The sequence below is a fragment of the Pieris rapae genome, chromosome 4, assembly GCF_905147795.1.
Source record: "Pieris rapae chromosome 4, ilPieRapa1.1, whole genome shotgun sequence".
In the NCBI taxonomy this organism is placed as follows: Eukaryota; Metazoa; Arthropoda; class Insecta; order Lepidoptera; family Pieridae; genus Pieris; species Pieris rapae.
The window spans coordinates 5741730-5761198 of record NC_059512.1 but is presented as its reverse complement, the minus strand read 5'-3'; the positions used below and the strand labels follow the sequence as shown (position 1 = coordinate 5761198).

Sequence of the window (19469 nt, the reverse complement as noted above, 5' to 3'; positions counted from 1 at the left end):
ATAAAATTTATAATTATTAAATACGGTCTTGGCTTCGCACTGCTGAAAATATTTATATTAGAAATTAATAATGTTTATGTTACTACTATTTATATTGTTGTGAGTATTATTTTTTACTGTTTAATATTATTATAAGTATACATAGGAGTTTAGTACTGTAACACAGTGTGCGAGTTTGTAAAGGCTTTTAATTTTGCATTTCTTTTCGTTGCTAGTCGATTTACAGTAGTTGTACGGTTTCTGGTGCTCTAAAAACTAAATAAAAGAGGATAATTTTTTTTGGAAAACTTATGTTTAACATTCTTGTCGCTAAAACATCCATTTTAGATGTAATTTTGTAAGATAATCAGTAGACTTAGAATTATGTATGATGTCGTACACTCAATAAATAGATAAAATAAATAAGATTTTAGTTTTACTCTAAATGTACTACTTGCGTACAACAATTGAATATAAGCGAAATATTAAAAATGTTATTTGCGATGTAACGAATGAATGCAGAGTAGTTGAAGAGAGTGTCTGGCTGTACTCTCGGGGCGTAACTCCGAGGATTTAGAGAATCGTCACGCTCATAAAACTGAGAAAGCCTGTGTGAACGAAATGTAAAGCCTTTTAGTTTTTACCAGTGAAGTTAACTTTTCTTAAGTATCTCAGTAATTCAGCTCCGCTGGCAGGCCGCATTGCGTCGCAGAGACCATGTCTTCCACCACACACAGCTGCATGCATATCTCTGTAACAATAATTAATTATTATTTTCGTTTGAGGTAAAGGTCAGAATATAATTTCAGTTGTCTGCTATTTTCCATATTAGTTCATGACCAAAAACAAATCAGATTCAAGTACTTGTTTCTTGATAGTGTTTTTATTAATAGCTTCTTCACTCGCGCTGTTGAATTTTGTAGCTTTAGGAAAAAGACTAAGCACAAAGTACTTATTCGAAAATATCACATATAAAACATGTCGTATGTTAAATAAGTATAGTTAGATTTAGATCTAAGTTTAGTTTCTAAATATCGCCCCATGACATGCAGCTTTCCTTGCAATGTATTCCTTCATTGTAATGAATGTGTTCATTAATCTATTCGTGCACGGACGTGATAGACGGACGCATATCGCAAGCTTAAGGCGCACTAGGCGAAAGTGGTTCCGCTAAAAGAGGTTTAATAAACTTAGTTGTAGTAATAAGAATAAATAACAAAGAAATCTCTTCATAGTGTGAAAATATTCAAGAAGCTGCCTCAACGCTCCATAAAAGCTTCTAACTCTTATAATGCTGAGTGAGTAATGAATCATCTTTAATTATCGCTCATGAATAACGAATTAAACAGAGTTGCTTTCAGTGAACAATTTTCAACAAAATTTTGAAATCACATCCGCCCTTCAAATAATTCGTTGTTTTAAAAATAATTTTACAACATACGCATCGGTTTAACAGTTACGTTCAAAATATTTTATTTTCGGGGCTTTTATAGTACTATTATATATCGTAATGAATTAAAACCAATTTAGGCTTAATTAATTAAATTTAATCACAGTTAGTTAATTGTATTAAATACTTTGTTTGTTTGTTCCCTTTTATAAATCTTTTTGTTATTATATTATTATAATGTATCATGTATTCCATCTGTGGCTATATTCTCGGTGTATTTGTTTGCTATTATATATAATTTATGTTAGCTGTATGAGTACAAAATAAATAAATAAATAAATAAATGAAATATAAGAAATTAACAAGCATATGTGCGTTTTTTTTACACGAGCCGAAAGACAGTCTAATATACTATGCCTACTCTGATTTTTAATTCTGTAGATATCTGACAGCTATTGACATGTCAGAGATTACAAACCTTTTGGGCCGGGCACATTTTTCATATTAAATACGAAACGTTACGCTATACAAACATTTTATTTATTAGTCAAAAAGAAAACTATTGTCAAACAACCGTGAACTCTTCTATTGCTTTTATTGCAGTTTTTTAAACAGATAAGAACGTAATTGATGTAAAAATGAAATGTCTAACTCTCATACGCAGAAAATATAGATTCATTGATTCATTTCACACCAAAGTCAAATAATTTTGTGGACCCAGATGCGCACTGAAGTATTTCAGAACCAATTCGACTTAGTCCTTCAAGAAAAGAACGTACCAATTCTTAAAAGACCGGCAACGCATTCGCGAGCCCTCTGGCATTGAGAGTGCACATAGGCGGCGGTATCACTTAACATTAAGTGAACCTCTTGCCTGTTTAAAAAAAAATCCTATTTTATTAACCACTTTCATTGGTTTTCAATAATTTTTTTCTCATATCTCCGTGTCGTCAAATACCTTCAAACTATTGTTAAACCGATGTAAAATTTCTTTAACTTTGCCAAAGCACTTCATTGAATCAAAACGACTTGATTTTAAATACTTAAAGCGGGCTCACTCAAAGCTGACTTTAAAGAAAATGAAATGAGATCATTAATAAAGCTTAAACCTGAAGCGATAATTACGAAAGGGTTTTTGTACTAGAATGTTCCTCCGGGATTATTGAGGTTAATCTGTAGCTACCACCTGCTCGGGTCATCTTTATCTAGATGGTTTCAAAGAAAAACGCTGCAAATTCAAAAATGTTAAATCTAAAGAACGATTATCATTATATATTATTTTAATAATAATTAGTGAATAATATGTAGGTAATAATGTTTAAACTGATTCCGGATCAATATGTTTATTTTCTTAAAACAAATATATTTACTATTTCCCATTTCTGAATGAATTCCACAATTAAAGTCATCATTGATTCCATTTAGACCACCCAAAATCACATTTTGAATGTTAAATAAAATATAGAGATAGTTGCCCCTTCCAAATGGTACCATGAGGAGAAGAACGTACAAGAAACTCCACACTTACTTTTTTAAAAAAGGATTTACAATATTTGTATTGCTAAGAAACAGTAGTCAGTTTTATAAAATTTGTTACCAAATTTTAGGCTAATTACATCACTCTGGTTCACAGAACAAATTTCAACTCAGCTTAAAATCAAACATGACGCATTTCCTTTGGGACTTACCGGAGCGCAACACGATATTTTATAACAGGACTAAATTAAACATGTTTATTTGATGTCATGTTATAGATCTACGTAATTTATAACTAGACATGTGATCACTAAAATGTAAGAGGGCAAGCATACTGCAGAAATAAAACTACAATATTATTGATTTTGCATAAATACGTAACTATCATCACAATCAAAATGATAAAGAGAGGGGTTGAAGCGGCACTCATAGACAATAATAAAGGCATACTTGTTTTGCACAGATGATTATTATTTACTTAATATTATTCGTGTAGGCAAACATTTCTTAAAACCTTTTTTTTATTTAAAATATATCTTAATATATATAAATCTCCTATCACGATGTTTGTCCGCGATGGACTCCTAAACTGCTTAACCGATTTTAAATTAAATTACATTAGCACACCATGAGCAGTCTGGTCCAACTTAAGAGATAGGATAGCTTAGATCTTTAATTATAGTCGAAATTTTATTTTATTGCTAATTATTTGTCTATAATTAATTGACAGTCACAATTATCTGTTAACTCTAAAAGATTCTAACAGATGTTGATACTTTTCGACTTGATTGAGTAAGTAATCAATAGATGGCACTGCTATGGTAAACCGACAAACGTGTCATATAAGCTACAATTCAATATCATGATTATCACGTGTTGTTGAGGCTAAAGTATAAATCAAATTTATTTTGTGAAACGAAGGAGAAACGAAGTTCACGGGGGCAGCTAGTTTAATATAAAATAAAATTGAAATAAGAATAGAACTTAAGAAATTAACTTTTGAATTCGCATCTGTAACGACTGTATAACAACTAAACATAAATAGAATAGAAAATAAAAAAAACACTCTTTGCTTTCAGTCGAAACAGTCGTAAACAACTTTTTCACTTAGCATCGTAAAGTCCAGGTGACGCGAATTTTATGTTTCCAAGGTATATTTGAATGTCCACAAAGATGTAGATGATGAAGATGATGAAGCTTCAGAAATTTTTAAATGATATAGAGATATAGATTAGAAATGTTATATTTATTAGTACCACGCGTCCTTAGAGTAATAATATCTAAAAGGAAGGTATTTCAAACTTAACAAGCTTCGTAGAGAAAATAGTTAAGAGAATATTTGATATAGAGAATTTATTACGCAAATTTGTGTAAACTTTAACATTATTCATATAAATTCGAGTAATTTTAACTATACATCCTACAGTAACTATTACTAAAAATAGAAAAATCAATGGCTCTACATCTTTTTAGGTATCTTAAGGTTAATCTAATAGGAATTTATCTGATCAGCCTTTTGTGCCTGACGCACGCCGTCGACTTTTTGGGTCTAAGGAAAGCCGATTTCCTCACAATGTTGTTCCCTCACCGTTCGAGCGAATGTTAAATGCGCACATGGAAAAAAAGTGTATTGGGGCACTGCGGGGGATCAAACCTACGACCGCACGCTGAAGCCACCAGGCCAACACTGCTCAACAATATATATTATACATAATAAATGAAGAAATAATTAGTTAAACATTAATTAAATACTTTATAGACGCTAGTCTATTTAACCATCGGCACTTAAGAGGCCTGTATCTTTTCGTCTGTCATTTGTTTTTCTAATAACGTCGACGTTTTGGATCTAAGGTATCATTGTGTTCCGCGATGTTTTTCTTCATCGAACGAGCAAGTGTTAAATGGGAACAGACACAGACAGCATTGGTGCATCTGGACCTTCGAGCTGCTTCCTGCTCAGATTCTAGTCCATAGATAATTCCTAGATGCCTAGTAGACTTCAAAACATTAATTTATATAGTTAAGTCTTCATACCGACCGTGTCTATGGCCTCTTCAAAATGATCGCATTACGTCCGTGGCAGTTCTCGCCCTTCCACGATCAATAAACATGTTACAAGATGAATGTTGTACAATATTGCTGATAATAGTACACAATTCATTTCGCTCATTTAACTTTCAAAGAGCTAAAGTTGACTGTACATAATTCTCACAAAAAGTAGATGAATGTATCAAAGTATTCTTTTGTGCTTTTGGCTACGGTTTTAGTCGTAGAAAGTTTTTGTTCAATTATAACAATAGAATGCCTTTTAAATGGAAAGCCAAAGTGGGGCTAAATGAGCGAAAACGGGGTGCCTGACAGATAGCTAAATATACGTTGAGAATTGTGTACCAAATCATTTCCGTTTCTAAATGTGACACGAGGGAGACATTTGTTTATCGTGTTTTTTATTATTATCTCTGAGTCTGTAGCCACTATGATGACTATTAGGTTCACATAAAAAAACACAGTCTGGGTTCCTATTCTGGTGGGATTTAACACACTTTGGGTAACTCCATAATAAATTACCAGCGCAAGTTAACGTCGCGTCATCAATATCTAAAAAAATTATTCTCTTCTGTCATCATCATCAACGACTGCACAGTCCTTTATCGGCTTTAGCCTTCGAAGTATCTTTTACCATCGCAATCTACCTCAGCCTTCTTGTATCCAAACAAACAACTCGAGGTGAAATAATGACAGGTGTTCAAACACACATATTTGAAGTCCTTGTAAAGAAAGTGGTACATTGAGATTGATTAATAGAAAAAAGACACACATTCAGTCATATAAATATCGGCATGCAAACGTAATATTAATTGAAAGCGTTTTATTATAGTTGGTTTCTATTAGCTTATAATTGTACTACGATTCTGGGTCAACCTAGGCAAAACTAATATAATATAAACTAATATAATATGCAGATAAATTTACTATGTACTATAACAGTTGATGTGGTTTTAAGGGTTAATGACGTTCTTCACTGTCAGAGGCAAAGCAAAGTTGGCTCTAAAATATGAAATATTCGTAGGAATTCCGTAAACACATTAAACAGAGTCGTGACCTCAATGCTTAATCTGACAGTTCTGTGTCCTCATTATTAAGGCCTTTCCTGAATAACCCATTTGCCAAAAAATAAGCTTCACATTTAATGAACAATTTGAGGGTGAACCAAACCTAATCTATATAAGACTATACATTATTTCAAGTTAGAGTAGGTCCCGCGGTTCCGTGTTTGAAACGCGGTGAATGTATAATGCTATTATTCAAGCAAGAATTTTTGCGTTGCCCGAACACCATCGTGCCTCGCATGACGTTACTAAGCTATCTCGCGATTCCCCAGTAATTGATGACACATCTTAAATGTTTTATTATTATAAAAATATCAAATATTGATCAGAAAAACAAGTTTTTGTTTAAACGCGACAATCAAGATGTATACGTTATTGATTGCTATCTCCAAGCCGGGAAATTTTTTAACGTCTTCTGAATGCAACTCAAAAGATGTTTAATGTCTAATCTTCTTATGTAATATATCTATCTATTAATGCGTTGGTTATCTAATAGCGAGCTTTTGATTTAATGCTCGGCTTTATAACAAAGCGTAAGCTCTTTAAGCTTTTCGTGACAATATAGCTGTATGCGCATTTGCCTAAATTTATAACATTAGATAAATATATGATCGCAACATTTCTGATTTTTTATATAACGTAAGAGTGATTCCCAGCAATTCTACCTCCATACATAGCGCATAAATCATTTGGTTTAGGTACTTAGTTATATTAGTTATTGTTAAAGATGGCATATTGGATGTAGTAAGGAAAAACCAATTGCGGACTTAATTGACCAGCACGATCGTAGCTTTTAAAAGCCAGCAATGCAATATTAATAAGCGAATAGGAATTATTGCCTTCGCCTTATCAGGGAACTATAGTTAATTACACAAAGATAGTACTAAATAACATCATATAAAATCAGGTGTCGAGACCCTTGTTCCGTGGGGTGCTAGCGCTATAAGGCTTTTTAGGGAAAAGGGAAAAAAAGGTTAGTCGACATCACAGGAAAACGAAGAGCTGGCAGCTACCTCGGACAAAGAATTAGTCTAACTATTCAAAGGAGGAACGCTGCCAGTATCTTTGGAACCTTGCCTAAAAGGACTCCTATTAATAATATATTTTAATTATTAAATTTTAAGGTTAGTAATTGAATATTACATAAGTTATACTATGTCTAACATTGGTCAACAAATTAAATCTTACTGGACAAAATCAGATTAATATTACTGAATTTTCAAAACTCTAACGGGGTAAAGCAATAGCGTTATCGTGAAATATGTTTGCATAGTTCACATCAGTTTGTAAACACAAGGAAAGTATATATTAAAATACGATTTCACATTTACCTCAATTTTTAAAAGTTTAGTTTTCAGTTTGCCTTTTGAGTTTATTCTGTGGATAGCAAGCCTTTGTGATCCCATCGCTTATGTTCAATAATGTAAGCGATAGGAAAATTGAATCCACCCATCTTTACGGGCACTTGAAAATACAGATTTATATGCAATGGATTTTGCATATAAGAGAACCTTGTTTATCTTAACCGGTCAAATATCCGATCATCCGATCACACGGGTTTGGGATAATGTGTCTATTAGTTTTACATCTTTATATACATTACATATAAATGTGATGATAGAAACAAAATTTCTTTAACATTTACCAAAATTCTGTATCACCTTCAAGGATACCAATCTTTGTTACCATTACTTTATTAAATTTCTGACGTCAAACGAAACGTGTAAACTAATAAATACATCATAGATTAATAATAAATATATTCACAAAAAATGCAAATCTAAGCAACTTATTCATTTAACATAGTTTAGAATCAGCGAATTAAATGTATACTATCATTTAAAGATTAAGCGAACTATACTAATCTGAATGAGGCATTCACTGTAGAAATGCGTAGAAAATGAGGTTGAGCGGTCCTTTCAATCTCAACTGACGGGATCAGTGCCTGAATTGAATGCTTGCTCTGTGGTAGTCAATATAAGTCTTGATTATGTATTTTAGATAAGTGAACCTCACATGTTAACTGAATAGTGCGTAAATATACTATTTTAGTGGGCGAACAGCTTCATATATACATACAGTAGCTTTATAGTCTTCGTGATTAAGCTGGCATCAGATTGATGCGGGAACTACACTGCTTTGTAAAGTATAGTGACACACTACACATTTAAATACCTAAGACATTCACACGCCCTTAAGATGGGTCTTCAGAGTTAGCCAAGGCATTCAATCCGGTATCGGGACGTCTATCTCACAATAAAGTCCTGTGGTTTCTTTCCGAACCACAGGAACTTTCCTTGAAGAAAGAAACCAGAAGCTTCCTAACACTTGGATAAGCTCTCATTTTTCTTAGAAACAATATGTCTAAGTTCCTAATTGTATACTTGACAGCGTGCACACACTCGCTCACACACACATGCACACATACACACACAAACACGCATGCATAGATTAAGTTTATAGCTATGCTTTTTAGAATTAGATAAGGGAAGTAGCGAGTCAACCCCAAGACAAGTGTCTCTTAACTACTTACGGGGGTTGTCTCATACTCATATATTGATGTAAAAATTTGAGAAACAATAAAAAAATTAATTTAATTTAAGTTCCAAGAAATTATGACGTGTGTAATGTGACAGATGTAGTTAGTCTGACCACTATATTCCTAAATAAAGTTAGTAATAAAACAGACTGATTCGAGAGTACAGTTGTGAATAATAAATATTTTATAAAATTATTCTCAGAGAACAAATATTAAATCATTTTAGATTGCAGAAACAGCCTTTACATTGAAATGACTAATTATACTTCTATTTAAAGTACTAATGAGATAGGGAGAAGATCTTGGAAATAATGTAGAGCAGAGTAAATATTTTTACTTTAAATCTTAATACAATTCTTTATTCGTTAGGAAATACTTTAGTGGGCTGGTTCCACATAGTGGTGGTACGCGGCAAAAACTGCCTACAGAAACGCAATTACTCTATTAACTATTAGGTATCTAACGTATAAATATAATCATGTTTATTTTATATTTAACAACTAATTAAATGTATTTACATGATGTGCTCAATCATCTTAATGAATGCCTAAAGTAAGCTTAATAGATAACAAGATTTTTCGTATATAGGACAAATTTGATTTGGAGTGTGTACTAGATTGATGAATAACTAATAGAGATAATCTTGTTAAGTAAATGTAAATTATAAGCTGGGTAACGAGAAGCTTAGTAAATAATATGCATTGAATAGCACGATATATTCTCGATACCATGTACATGAGAATAATAACTAAGTAATCTGCATGTTATTAACATTTATTTCCTTTACAAAATATTTTTTGACTAACGAGAACAGAATAAACGTAATAAATATATTAATATCACAACGTACTATTCAGATCACTTCACTTATAATTATATTTATTTTTCTCCCATACAACATTTACAACAATAAATAAGACTACCAGTAGTTATTAGAGATTTTCCTTAGGTTAGAGTACCTACTTCTTTGAAATAGTCGTATAAGTATTGAATTATATCGAATCATACAAAAAACGTGATCGGTTCGACCTACAATATGTATATGATAATATTTTGGTATCTGTTTAAGCACCTTATCTAAATTACATAATTTATTGTTTCCATGTTTGTCCACAATTTTGGAAACTAAAATTCATATAGAGAGTTGTGTTGCAGACTCAGTCCTAGATTCTTCAAAATCGCTGCAGTAGTTTTTGAGATATCCGAGCATTTCTTGCGGCTATAATTTGGTAAGAAAATATTTAGAGACAGTTAAATTTTTCTTAATTACGAATATTGTTAGATAATATATATTACTTATTACGCACTCGCGAGCTCTCTGACATTGAGAGTGTCCATGGGCGGCGGTATCACTTAACATCAGGTGAGCCTCCTGCCCGTTTGCCCCCTGTTCTATAAAAAAAAAACTTAAGAAGGTATTCAAGATGTTCGATAGCTCATTATGAGGTTAGGTATCTTTGACTTTTCTCATATATAATTTGAAAGTAAATAGAATTCACTACAAGGCATGGTAAAAGTGCTTTGTTACAAGTTGAATTAAATAAACATTGCCTATGAAAATCATGTTTACTTTAAATTATATAACATTTTTTTTATTATTATCTATGCGTTGCAACTCAATAGGTCTATGACGCACGAGTAAATTATCATTAAGAATTGTTGGCTTCCCTACTATAAAGTTCTAACATAATATCCAAACATACCTTTGTGCTTCTGACATATTAAGCCTCAACTGAGGATGCAATAACGCAAATAATTTTCTTCTTTAAGATTCTATGATCAAATCTGCCAAATATTCTCACACTCTCACTCTCGCAGCTCCGGAACACTATTCAGAACCTTGCATATCTGTATCTTTTTATGCATATTTTTTACCTTTTTATGCATATATATTTATCATTTTATGCATACATTTATCTTTTTATGGATATCTTTTTCTTTTTATGCATAGACACACACACAACATTGCATCAAGTGTTTTCTTGGGGATAATAGATTTCATATTTATAGATTGCGACGATTCTGTTCATACGAAGTTTTTTTAAGGATCAAACATTCATGTATTTTTTTATATAAATTAAATTTACATCAAGCAGAATTAACATTTTATTTTTTTACGTTGTTATTTTTACATTTATAAATATTGTACATTCAACTTGCCCATCTGCTGATATGTTTGTATTTAATTATTAGTTTTCTGTGAAACCGTTATAGAATACTACCAATACTGCTAACTTAATACAATATTTATTTTCTTTCTATTTCTATGAACGTGCTGTATATGTTTGTTTACTGTTAAATAAATATATAAGAAAGTCTAGTAACTGTTTATATTCCAATTAAACTCTTTTAAAAATCTTACAGTTGGAATCATTTTTAATCTTTAAATTATGTAAATTATTTGTAAAAAAGATTACAAAAAAACTACAGTGGAAGTTACGGGCATAAGTAAAAATACGCTTTCTTTATTTCATATCTGTGTTTTAACTTAAAAATATTCTTCAATAAACAGTGGTTTCCTAAAATAATATTATTTTATAAAATTTAACTAAAATCCCCTCTTGAAGTTCTCTCATAGGAGACCATTATTTCTATTCAAGTACCAATATCAGTTTCATTATAACTGAAACAAAACAAACTTGTATTGAGGTAAGCCGATTTCAACGACTTACAACTCTTCGCGACTTTTGCAAGTACTTGTTATGTGTTATTAAATCGAAACCATAAGACGTTTTATTTTCATCTTTGAAATGCCAAAGCACACATCTGTTGTTACACGAAGATAACGGTATAGAGAGATTATAGCTGAAAATACTACTACTAAATACTTATCGCGTATAAAGCGTGATTATTGTACTGGTTTGAAGTGCAGTAAAGTGTTAAGTAAATAAACGTCACAATTATTTACGATTGGCAAACATCGGCATAAGTTTGAGCTTCGGTAGGTTGGTGTTTAAGTACTGTAGGATTAGCGCTGATTTTTTTCAACATATTTCTGTGGCTGTTGTTTTTTTTAAGTCTCTATAATCTTTTAGCATACTCAAACAGGTCCTTATTATGGATTTAAAAAACGTATCTGCCCCCCGCTGAGTGGACTCCCTCAACTTTTATTCGGAAGTCAAAAATTTATGTATAACACAAATATGTTATATAGTACATATAACATATATGAAAACCAGCAAACCAAACCCTATCCCCCCTATTAAATTACACTCATGTCTGAACCCTTGCAACAAATGTAACTGTCCTCTCCTGGAGCCCACGAAAACAACCAAATACCTGGGATTAATTATAGATTCAAGGCTTTGTTGGAGCCCTCAAATAAACTATCTATGTTCACGAGTTCGCAAACTTATAAATGTTTTCAAACGCCTTAGAAAACCTTCTGACCCACATACAACCAAGATAGTGTATACTGCATTATGCCAGTCGATATTATCTTACTGCATATCGGTATGGGGTGGAGCGGCATTGTCCTCGATGCTGAAAATTGAGCGCACCCAACGTGCCATTCGTAAAATATCCTTCAGAAAACCTTTCCGCTACCCAACTTCAAAATTGTACAGCGAAGCAGGGCTCCTAACTGTAAGACAACTTTATTTAATGGCAATATGCAGGCTTTTTTGGAAACAAACACCCCCTACACCAAATCTAACCAAACGCAAACCTTTATATAAGCATCCTAAAAAACGCACTTTCTTCGATCAACGCTTTTTCTCCTTCCGAGGTCCATTCATCTTTAACCACCTTATTTAAAAATAAAATTATTACTAACTTTTCAAAAATCACACTTCATACTTTCACTAAAAAACTCAAAAAATATCTTATTAAGCTGTCATATACTAACACAGAAAACATTCTTATCGTAAAAAAATAGAATAGGTATAAATTTGTTAAGTTAAATTTATTAATTAAGTAACGTTTAGATGTAAAAGGAAGAGACTGGCTGCCCACAACACAGGGAATCCTAGTGTGGGGGCCAGAGCACTCTACTTTATAGAAACAATTATTGTATTTTGTGTCTAATAAAGTTATTTCTTTCTTTCTTTCTTTCTTTCATAGTATAGTTACATTTAAATAAGATTAATTACACGAATATGATATGTTGTATAAAAACTTACATAGCATTCATCGTCTTAATACACGAGTCAGGTAATTCTAGGTGAAGCTAAAAGCTATTAGTGCTGACAAGAGGAAAAGGGTCACGTCAGGCTTACTGTAACTTAGTTTCCTTGTGTGTTTCCAACGGGGAATAATCTAAGAGAAGTGAGACAAATATTCCAACGCTATCGCAATTACTTAGGAGTTATAAATGAAAACATTTAACCTTATTTTATATGTATTAAAACTATCCTAAACATTGGAATCATTAGCACAATTTAAAAATGATATGTTTATCTTTAAATACTAACTTACCTTTAAAGAAAACACTTTTTTACGGATTATAGTTATGTGTACGTTTCGCGTGCTTTACAGCGTGCGTGTGCGTATAATTTTAAATTAAAACGTCGGTTTAAATTTAAATTATGTCTTAATAATTATAAGTTTAAATACAATAATAAGTACATAACTATAATACGTAAAAAAGTGTTTTCTTTAAATGTGTAAAAGTTATGTTAATAAAAGACTATACTACTTAACTTACCTACTTAATTTTTGTTGTATGTTTTTATCAAATAACTAGTCATTTTATGTAAGGGTAGGGTCAGCTTATCGTTCAATGCTACCTTGGCGTGTATAGTCCATATAGTGTGTAATTTTTGACCATGAATATGTGGCGTATGTAGGCGAAATCACTTTTTTTAATCTTGTTTCTTAAGTTAAAAATTTGGGGTAACATATATAAGTAGCCATTTATTTAAGAATCCCTAGATTTTGAAACGCCTTTTATGGCTACTGATAGAAGCGGAAAGCGGTGTTTTAAATTCTTCACTTATCTCTCATCCTTGCACAATATTTTTCCTGCTCCGTTTTCCTTTTCAATCCATTGGCTATTTCAATTAAGGGTCTTTTGGACCCATTTGATTTCCAATTTAACTTTTTTGTATGTGTTACGATGTCTGTTATTTTTACCTCATGTTTTATGTCACACCGTTTTTAACTTGGTCTTTAACACTAAATAGCCCTTTGGCACCAAAGGGTGGGAATAGGAATCTATAAATGTTTATTAAATAATAAGCAAGTGACCCAGAGAGCCATGTTGCTTTACCAACCGTCTTTGTTGTTATATTTTGTTGAGTTTGCTATATTCAGATACAGAGACTGCACCGACAGTCCTAAGCCATATAAAATGCATTTCAATCTCGCATATATAAAAGTAAAATATATGCAACTACCAAAAATTCAATAAAAAATAAACATATTACACTTTTATTATTCGACAGCTGAAATATATTGATGATTTAATGCTAAGAAATGTTATTCTATTTCCAAGACTATAATCCACCGGAAAGCAAGGTATTCTATTATTCAAATGCATGCATTTTATTCTCCTACAGGGCGCAGTTAGCACAAAATAAACACAGTAAATAAAAGTGAAATTTACTCAGTGCGACCTTGCCACGTCGACTTAAATGCATGTCCGTATCACGTAACACTTTATCGTCCATTTATTATAGCAACTCAGCACAATATTAGCGTCTATATTTGTAGCATGATATATTTTCTTATGCCCTAATCCGCACGTACGGACTATAAAACTATATATTTGTCTAGGATAAAGGGCACCAAACATTAAATTTATGGAGTCACTCTGCATCTTCTACCGCATTTAGGTACCATGGAGAGTGTGCAGAGGAGTGTCATATCATCATCGGATGTCGAGGCAAAATACGAAATTCCACCCGTATCACCTCAACGTTCGCCGTTCTACAAGTGAGCGTTTTTCAAGGCAATTTTTGCCGTGTTGCTCACTTTCAAAGTATTTCCGAAAATTCGACTTAGGGCCCTTTACGAAAAGAGCGTACCAATTCTTAAAAAGACATGGTAAGGCAGAATTATCAATTGAGAGTGGCCATGGGTGGCAGTAAAAAAACAATTGGTGTTCTTCAAATAGTCTGCGGTGACTCAGAAGTCGAAGATATCGCGTCATAAAACCACCGTCAGCTAAGCACTGAATCGGACCAAAAGCTATGCGAAATACTAAAATCTATATTAATAAGTGCTAAAATAAGAAATGCTAGAAGTTATAAAATACTGAGCCCATTCAAAACTTTATGTAGTTTGAACGATAGCAAAATTTTAACCTCTACTCTACTCTTACATGAAAAAAAAACTGTCTCAGCACTCGTTTGAAATGCTCTTTTGTCTCTTCTATCTAATTGTGTTTTGGATATGATGAACGAGTCGAGATGAAATCGTTTTTATGAATGAAGAGGTTGGCGCTGATAACTCACATATTTGGGCTTTTAATTCCGTGAGGTCGGTAAGTAAATATAAAAGACTTAATAAATTATATACAGTTAATATACGCATATCTAAGTATGTCTACATTTAAATTAACTCAGCAATAATAGTGGCAGCAATCTCGACATTATCTCGCACTAAATTAATTTACATTTTAGTCACATAAATTAAAGAAGAATGGAACTATATTATGTAATTTATGCTTACGCTGTTTGCCTTGTGTTTTTATTATTTATAATTGTTCTGAATAAGTGAAAGATAAACTAACAGTCAAAGTATTAATAGCCAACAAAAAAATTAATTTTAATAAAATAGCATGATATAATTTGTGTAGGCTTTTTTAATTTTTATTATTTTAAATATTATATTTATTATAATGAAACCAATATTTTAATTGATCACTCTTAAGTTGCAACATATCATGATCAATTTCACATCTCTTAATAAGTACTTCGTAACCTATAATAATAAATATTATTATTATTGTTATAAAATAGAAACTTCTAACAACTTTAAACCTGCCGCAGGAATGCAAATCATGAAGCCTTTCCTGTCAAATAAATTATTAAAAGTAAATGAGTATAAATGTTATTCTTGATAACATGATGTGGTTCTACTTGTATATAAATAAGGATTCTGAGGTTTTGGCAAGTAAAAGTTTATAAAAAAAGGTATATATATTGATACTTAGTCGAATCTATTTGTAAAGAACAAGCCATTTTCAATAATTGTTCCACTGATGTGTCATCGGATACTTTCTGGTAAATATGAATGCATATGTCATTTATGGCAATTATAAACCATTGTTAAGTATTTCATATTACTATTTACTATTCGCCATGACTAAGAAAACAGACTACATATGTTTTCTGAGAGAAGAAGAGTTGCCACACAATTATTATATAAAATGATACCAAGCGAATATGAAGCAATTTTTATTTCCATAAACGCAGAAAAAACTAGTAAACCGTAAACTCTAAGGTGATTGCTCGTCTCAAAGAAACGTTTCGATACGGATCTATTCAATCAGAAGACGGATCGAAATAATGAATAAATTGAGGACAGAAATCTCATTTTTCCTCAAAGAGCAATAAGTAATTGGGCCCGAATCTAGCTATCAAGTCATAAATTGGCCGGTTTTGTTATTTAAATCGCGTCCCAAAGGTTTTTCTACGTGATTTAACTTTAGGAGAAGATAAATTCACTATTAAAATGGAGTACCAATGTCGGTGAATATTGGAAGTTATTTTTTATTGCGACCTACTTCGATGGCAATGAGGCAATTTGACAATCTCCTGTGAAATGAACTTGCTGAAGCTTCAATTAATTTATAACTCAATGCTCTTTTGAGGAGGGGTTTGTTTGGATTATAATCATATTAAGAAGTATTTTGTCTCAGCTAATTTTTATACGACTTTTTAATTGAAAAAACATCTTGTTACATGAGCAAATTATCAGTTAAATAATTCCTATTCATATTAGACCCTAAAAAAACTTAACAGGAGTTATTCAAGTTAAGCTTCGTTTAGCTATATAATTTGTATGAACTTTTAAATCGTTCAAGTCTCCTTAGCTACCTAATTTTATCACATATCCAGATTTTCATTAGTAGAAAGCGAATGTAATTTCAGGACAAAAAATATAAGATTCTTTTACTAAATATAAATGTATTTATTTATTAATATAAATGCCACATAATGTAGTGGACTGTTATGTATATTTTTTTACAGTCAAATGATCAACATCAAAAATAATCTCCAATCGAAATTGGTAAAAATCTGTAAGCTTGAGAATTAATAGGCTTACGAATGAAATTTCAATTTAAAAGCGACTTTCGTCCGAAAATTTCTTTCATAAAACAGTGTATCTCCGACAAAAGCGGTTTCATATTTTCGAAACAAGCTGAACGGTAGTTCAATTTTGTGAATCCTGTAAAGCCATTTAGCCTACGTTTGTGCTGAGGTTTTAAATTGTGTATGAATTATTTTACCTTCATCGCTATAAAAACGAATAAAACGAGTTCAGAAAGCGCTGTTATTTTGATTGCTTCCACAGAATAGGCTTGATTGTTTTATTTAGAATTTTAAATTTATGTTACGATTTTTAGTACCTGTAATTACTTTAATATTGTAATTAAACTCTTATTTATTCTGGATTAATAATAAAAATAAAAAGTCTTTATTCATTTTAAGTACATTTTCTTTTCAAAGTGTAAGATTTGGACACCCTTAAAATACCTGTGTTAGGGTTCCCAGCTCTTCCTTTAAACAAACTTAATTACTTAAAACAATGACATTATTTAACCTATTTTTTTTTGAACCGTTTCCTTTTTATTTTTCTTTTTTGAACCGTTATCATCACACCTGAGTGCATGAGTAAGTGTGTGGGTTCAAATGTGTGAGTGAGTGAGTGAATGAGTGAATGAGTAAAGTGTATTTACATCGTGGGTCTCAAAAGCAGCTCCAACACTGCATAAGGCGTATTCATAAGCCAGTCCTTTATTAGAGTGTTTGGGTTGTAGGCGGTGATAGGGTAGATGTTAAGCAGCCTATTTAATACCTACGATCTTACTAAGGAATATTTTTGTATACGCTCCAATACATTGACTGACATATTTGCCGCAGTAAGTAAATTTATTTAAAACGCATACTCGTTTATTGCGCGTTTTATTCCCTCGTTTTTATGGAAAACACTTCATAACTATATTCAACACACATGAAAACAACTTCTTAGTGTAATTAAATAAATGCTACGAAAAACAATGAAATAAAAAGGTCAAATAAATTGTATCATCGTCACATGTGTACACATACCTTATAGCATATGCGAAAGCCATGACAGCGTCACTAACAAACTGTAGCTGCCTTTCAAACTCCGTGTTATCAGCTGTAAGCCGCTCAATTCCTGAACATCTTCTTTTATAGTGACCGTTGTAAGGTGTACGAGGAGACCCAGGGTAGCGGCATTGGAAATGGTGTTCCCAGAATTCTATAAAATATTAGCTTATAAATTGACCACATCAGTGATTGAATTGTTATCGCACGACCCGAAAGTTCTGAATTCGGTTCCTGTCGAAGCAATTATTATCAGACAGACAGGGCTCATTTACTTGTCTTAAGATAATAAAAAGCTTAAACGCATTTAACCCAAACATCCTTTAAAATTTAAATGTTTGAATGTTCATGTAATGTAAAACCATAAATGAGTAAAATTGAGATTGAAAATAAATTCTAACAGACTCCTAGAAACTCACCAATAAACCAAGGATTTCGTCGATTATTTTTCATATTGAGACCGAGAAAATACTCCTTGAATCCAATTACATCATTGGCCTGGGGTTGCACACTAATGGTGCCTTCTACAGCTCTCTCATTACCATCGGAGACCAAGGCTCTTGCACTCCAACCATCCGATCCAACCCAGGAGAACGAGTGAGTGGCGTTTGCTCTTTCTACCGCGCGCATCACCCCGGCTACTTCTTGATCTGACCCGAATATTATTGCTCCTAAAACAATACAATTTAGATTAATATTCATTACGTTGTCTAGTTTAAAAATGAATTACATATATAAAATAATAATATTTATATTTATTAATCTAGAGGAGAAGTGATTTAAATAAAGAATAATCAATTCATTTATACATTAAGATCTCATTGGTGTTTTTTTTATATTTAGAGATTGTGCGTTCCAAGTCTAATCGTGTAGTGTAGGAAACCGGTATTAGTCTCGAATATATCTTAGTCTTAGTTATAATCTTAGTCTCGAATCAAATGGCTAGTTGAAATGTACGTAATTAGGTTTGCAAAGGGATTTCTTATTCACAGACTTTGAACACACAAAGAAAATAAAATATTCTGTGGTTATAACGCTTGACCTAGGGGCTTAAGTGCCTTAACAGTAATTTGTCGAAACGAACTGTCATTTTCATACAAATTTAGTTTTAGACTTTCTACATACACTGTCAAGGCATCTTGACTTAGCCCCCTAAATTTATGTGGCATTCATCGTCACTCTTCAAAATTTGTTAGTGTGTATAGATCTATTTCCACGAGGTTTTTGTGGCAATATAACTATAAGAAAATATTTTTAAAAATCGGTTAGTTGTGCAGTTTTCTGTGATCTATCTCTGTATCATTGAGTGTATCTTTGTGAAACAAAGAAAATATTAGACATTTTACGCCGAATAATGGCGCATCAGCTCACTCAATCAGCAAATTCTGAAACTTTTACTCCAATCGGTTAAATGTATTATAAATTGACGTTTATGCGGTTACTGCATATTCAGTTTATTGTTCTGTTTTACAACCACAGTTCAATTGTAATTAATTGGAGTTAAATAGCCAAAAGTTAACCGTATAATTGAATTATGAGAGGAATTACCATTAAATTTTATTTATGTTGTTATTAATATATTCCAAAGTTTTAAGAGTTAAAAGTACCAATGTTTCACATTAGCTTTCTACCTTTCTAGTTTACTACTATGTAATATAACAAAAACCTTAGCTACAGCAACGCTTGGCCGAGTCTGCTAGTTCATTTATATATTATTGTTTTCTTTGGGACTATAT

At 32.0% G+C, this 19469-nt stretch overlaps 1 protein-coding gene across 1 annotated transcript in view; it reads right to left on the bottom strand.

Annotated features, from left to right (window-relative positions):
* LOC111001265 (metabotropic glutamate receptor 2) overlaps positions 1-19469 on the bottom strand; it is a 58305-nt gene that overhangs the window by 17979 nt on the left and 20857 nt on the right. The window contains exons 6-8 of the mRNA XM_045628048.1: positions 18153-18404; positions 17713-17887; positions 624-730 (exon numbers count right to left, since the gene is read on the bottom strand). Of these exons, the coding sequence (XP_045484004.1) occupies positions 624-730; positions 17713-17887; positions 18153-18404 (534 nt within the window). The remainder of the gene's footprint in view (positions 1-623; positions 731-17712; positions 17888-18152; positions 18405-19469) is intronic.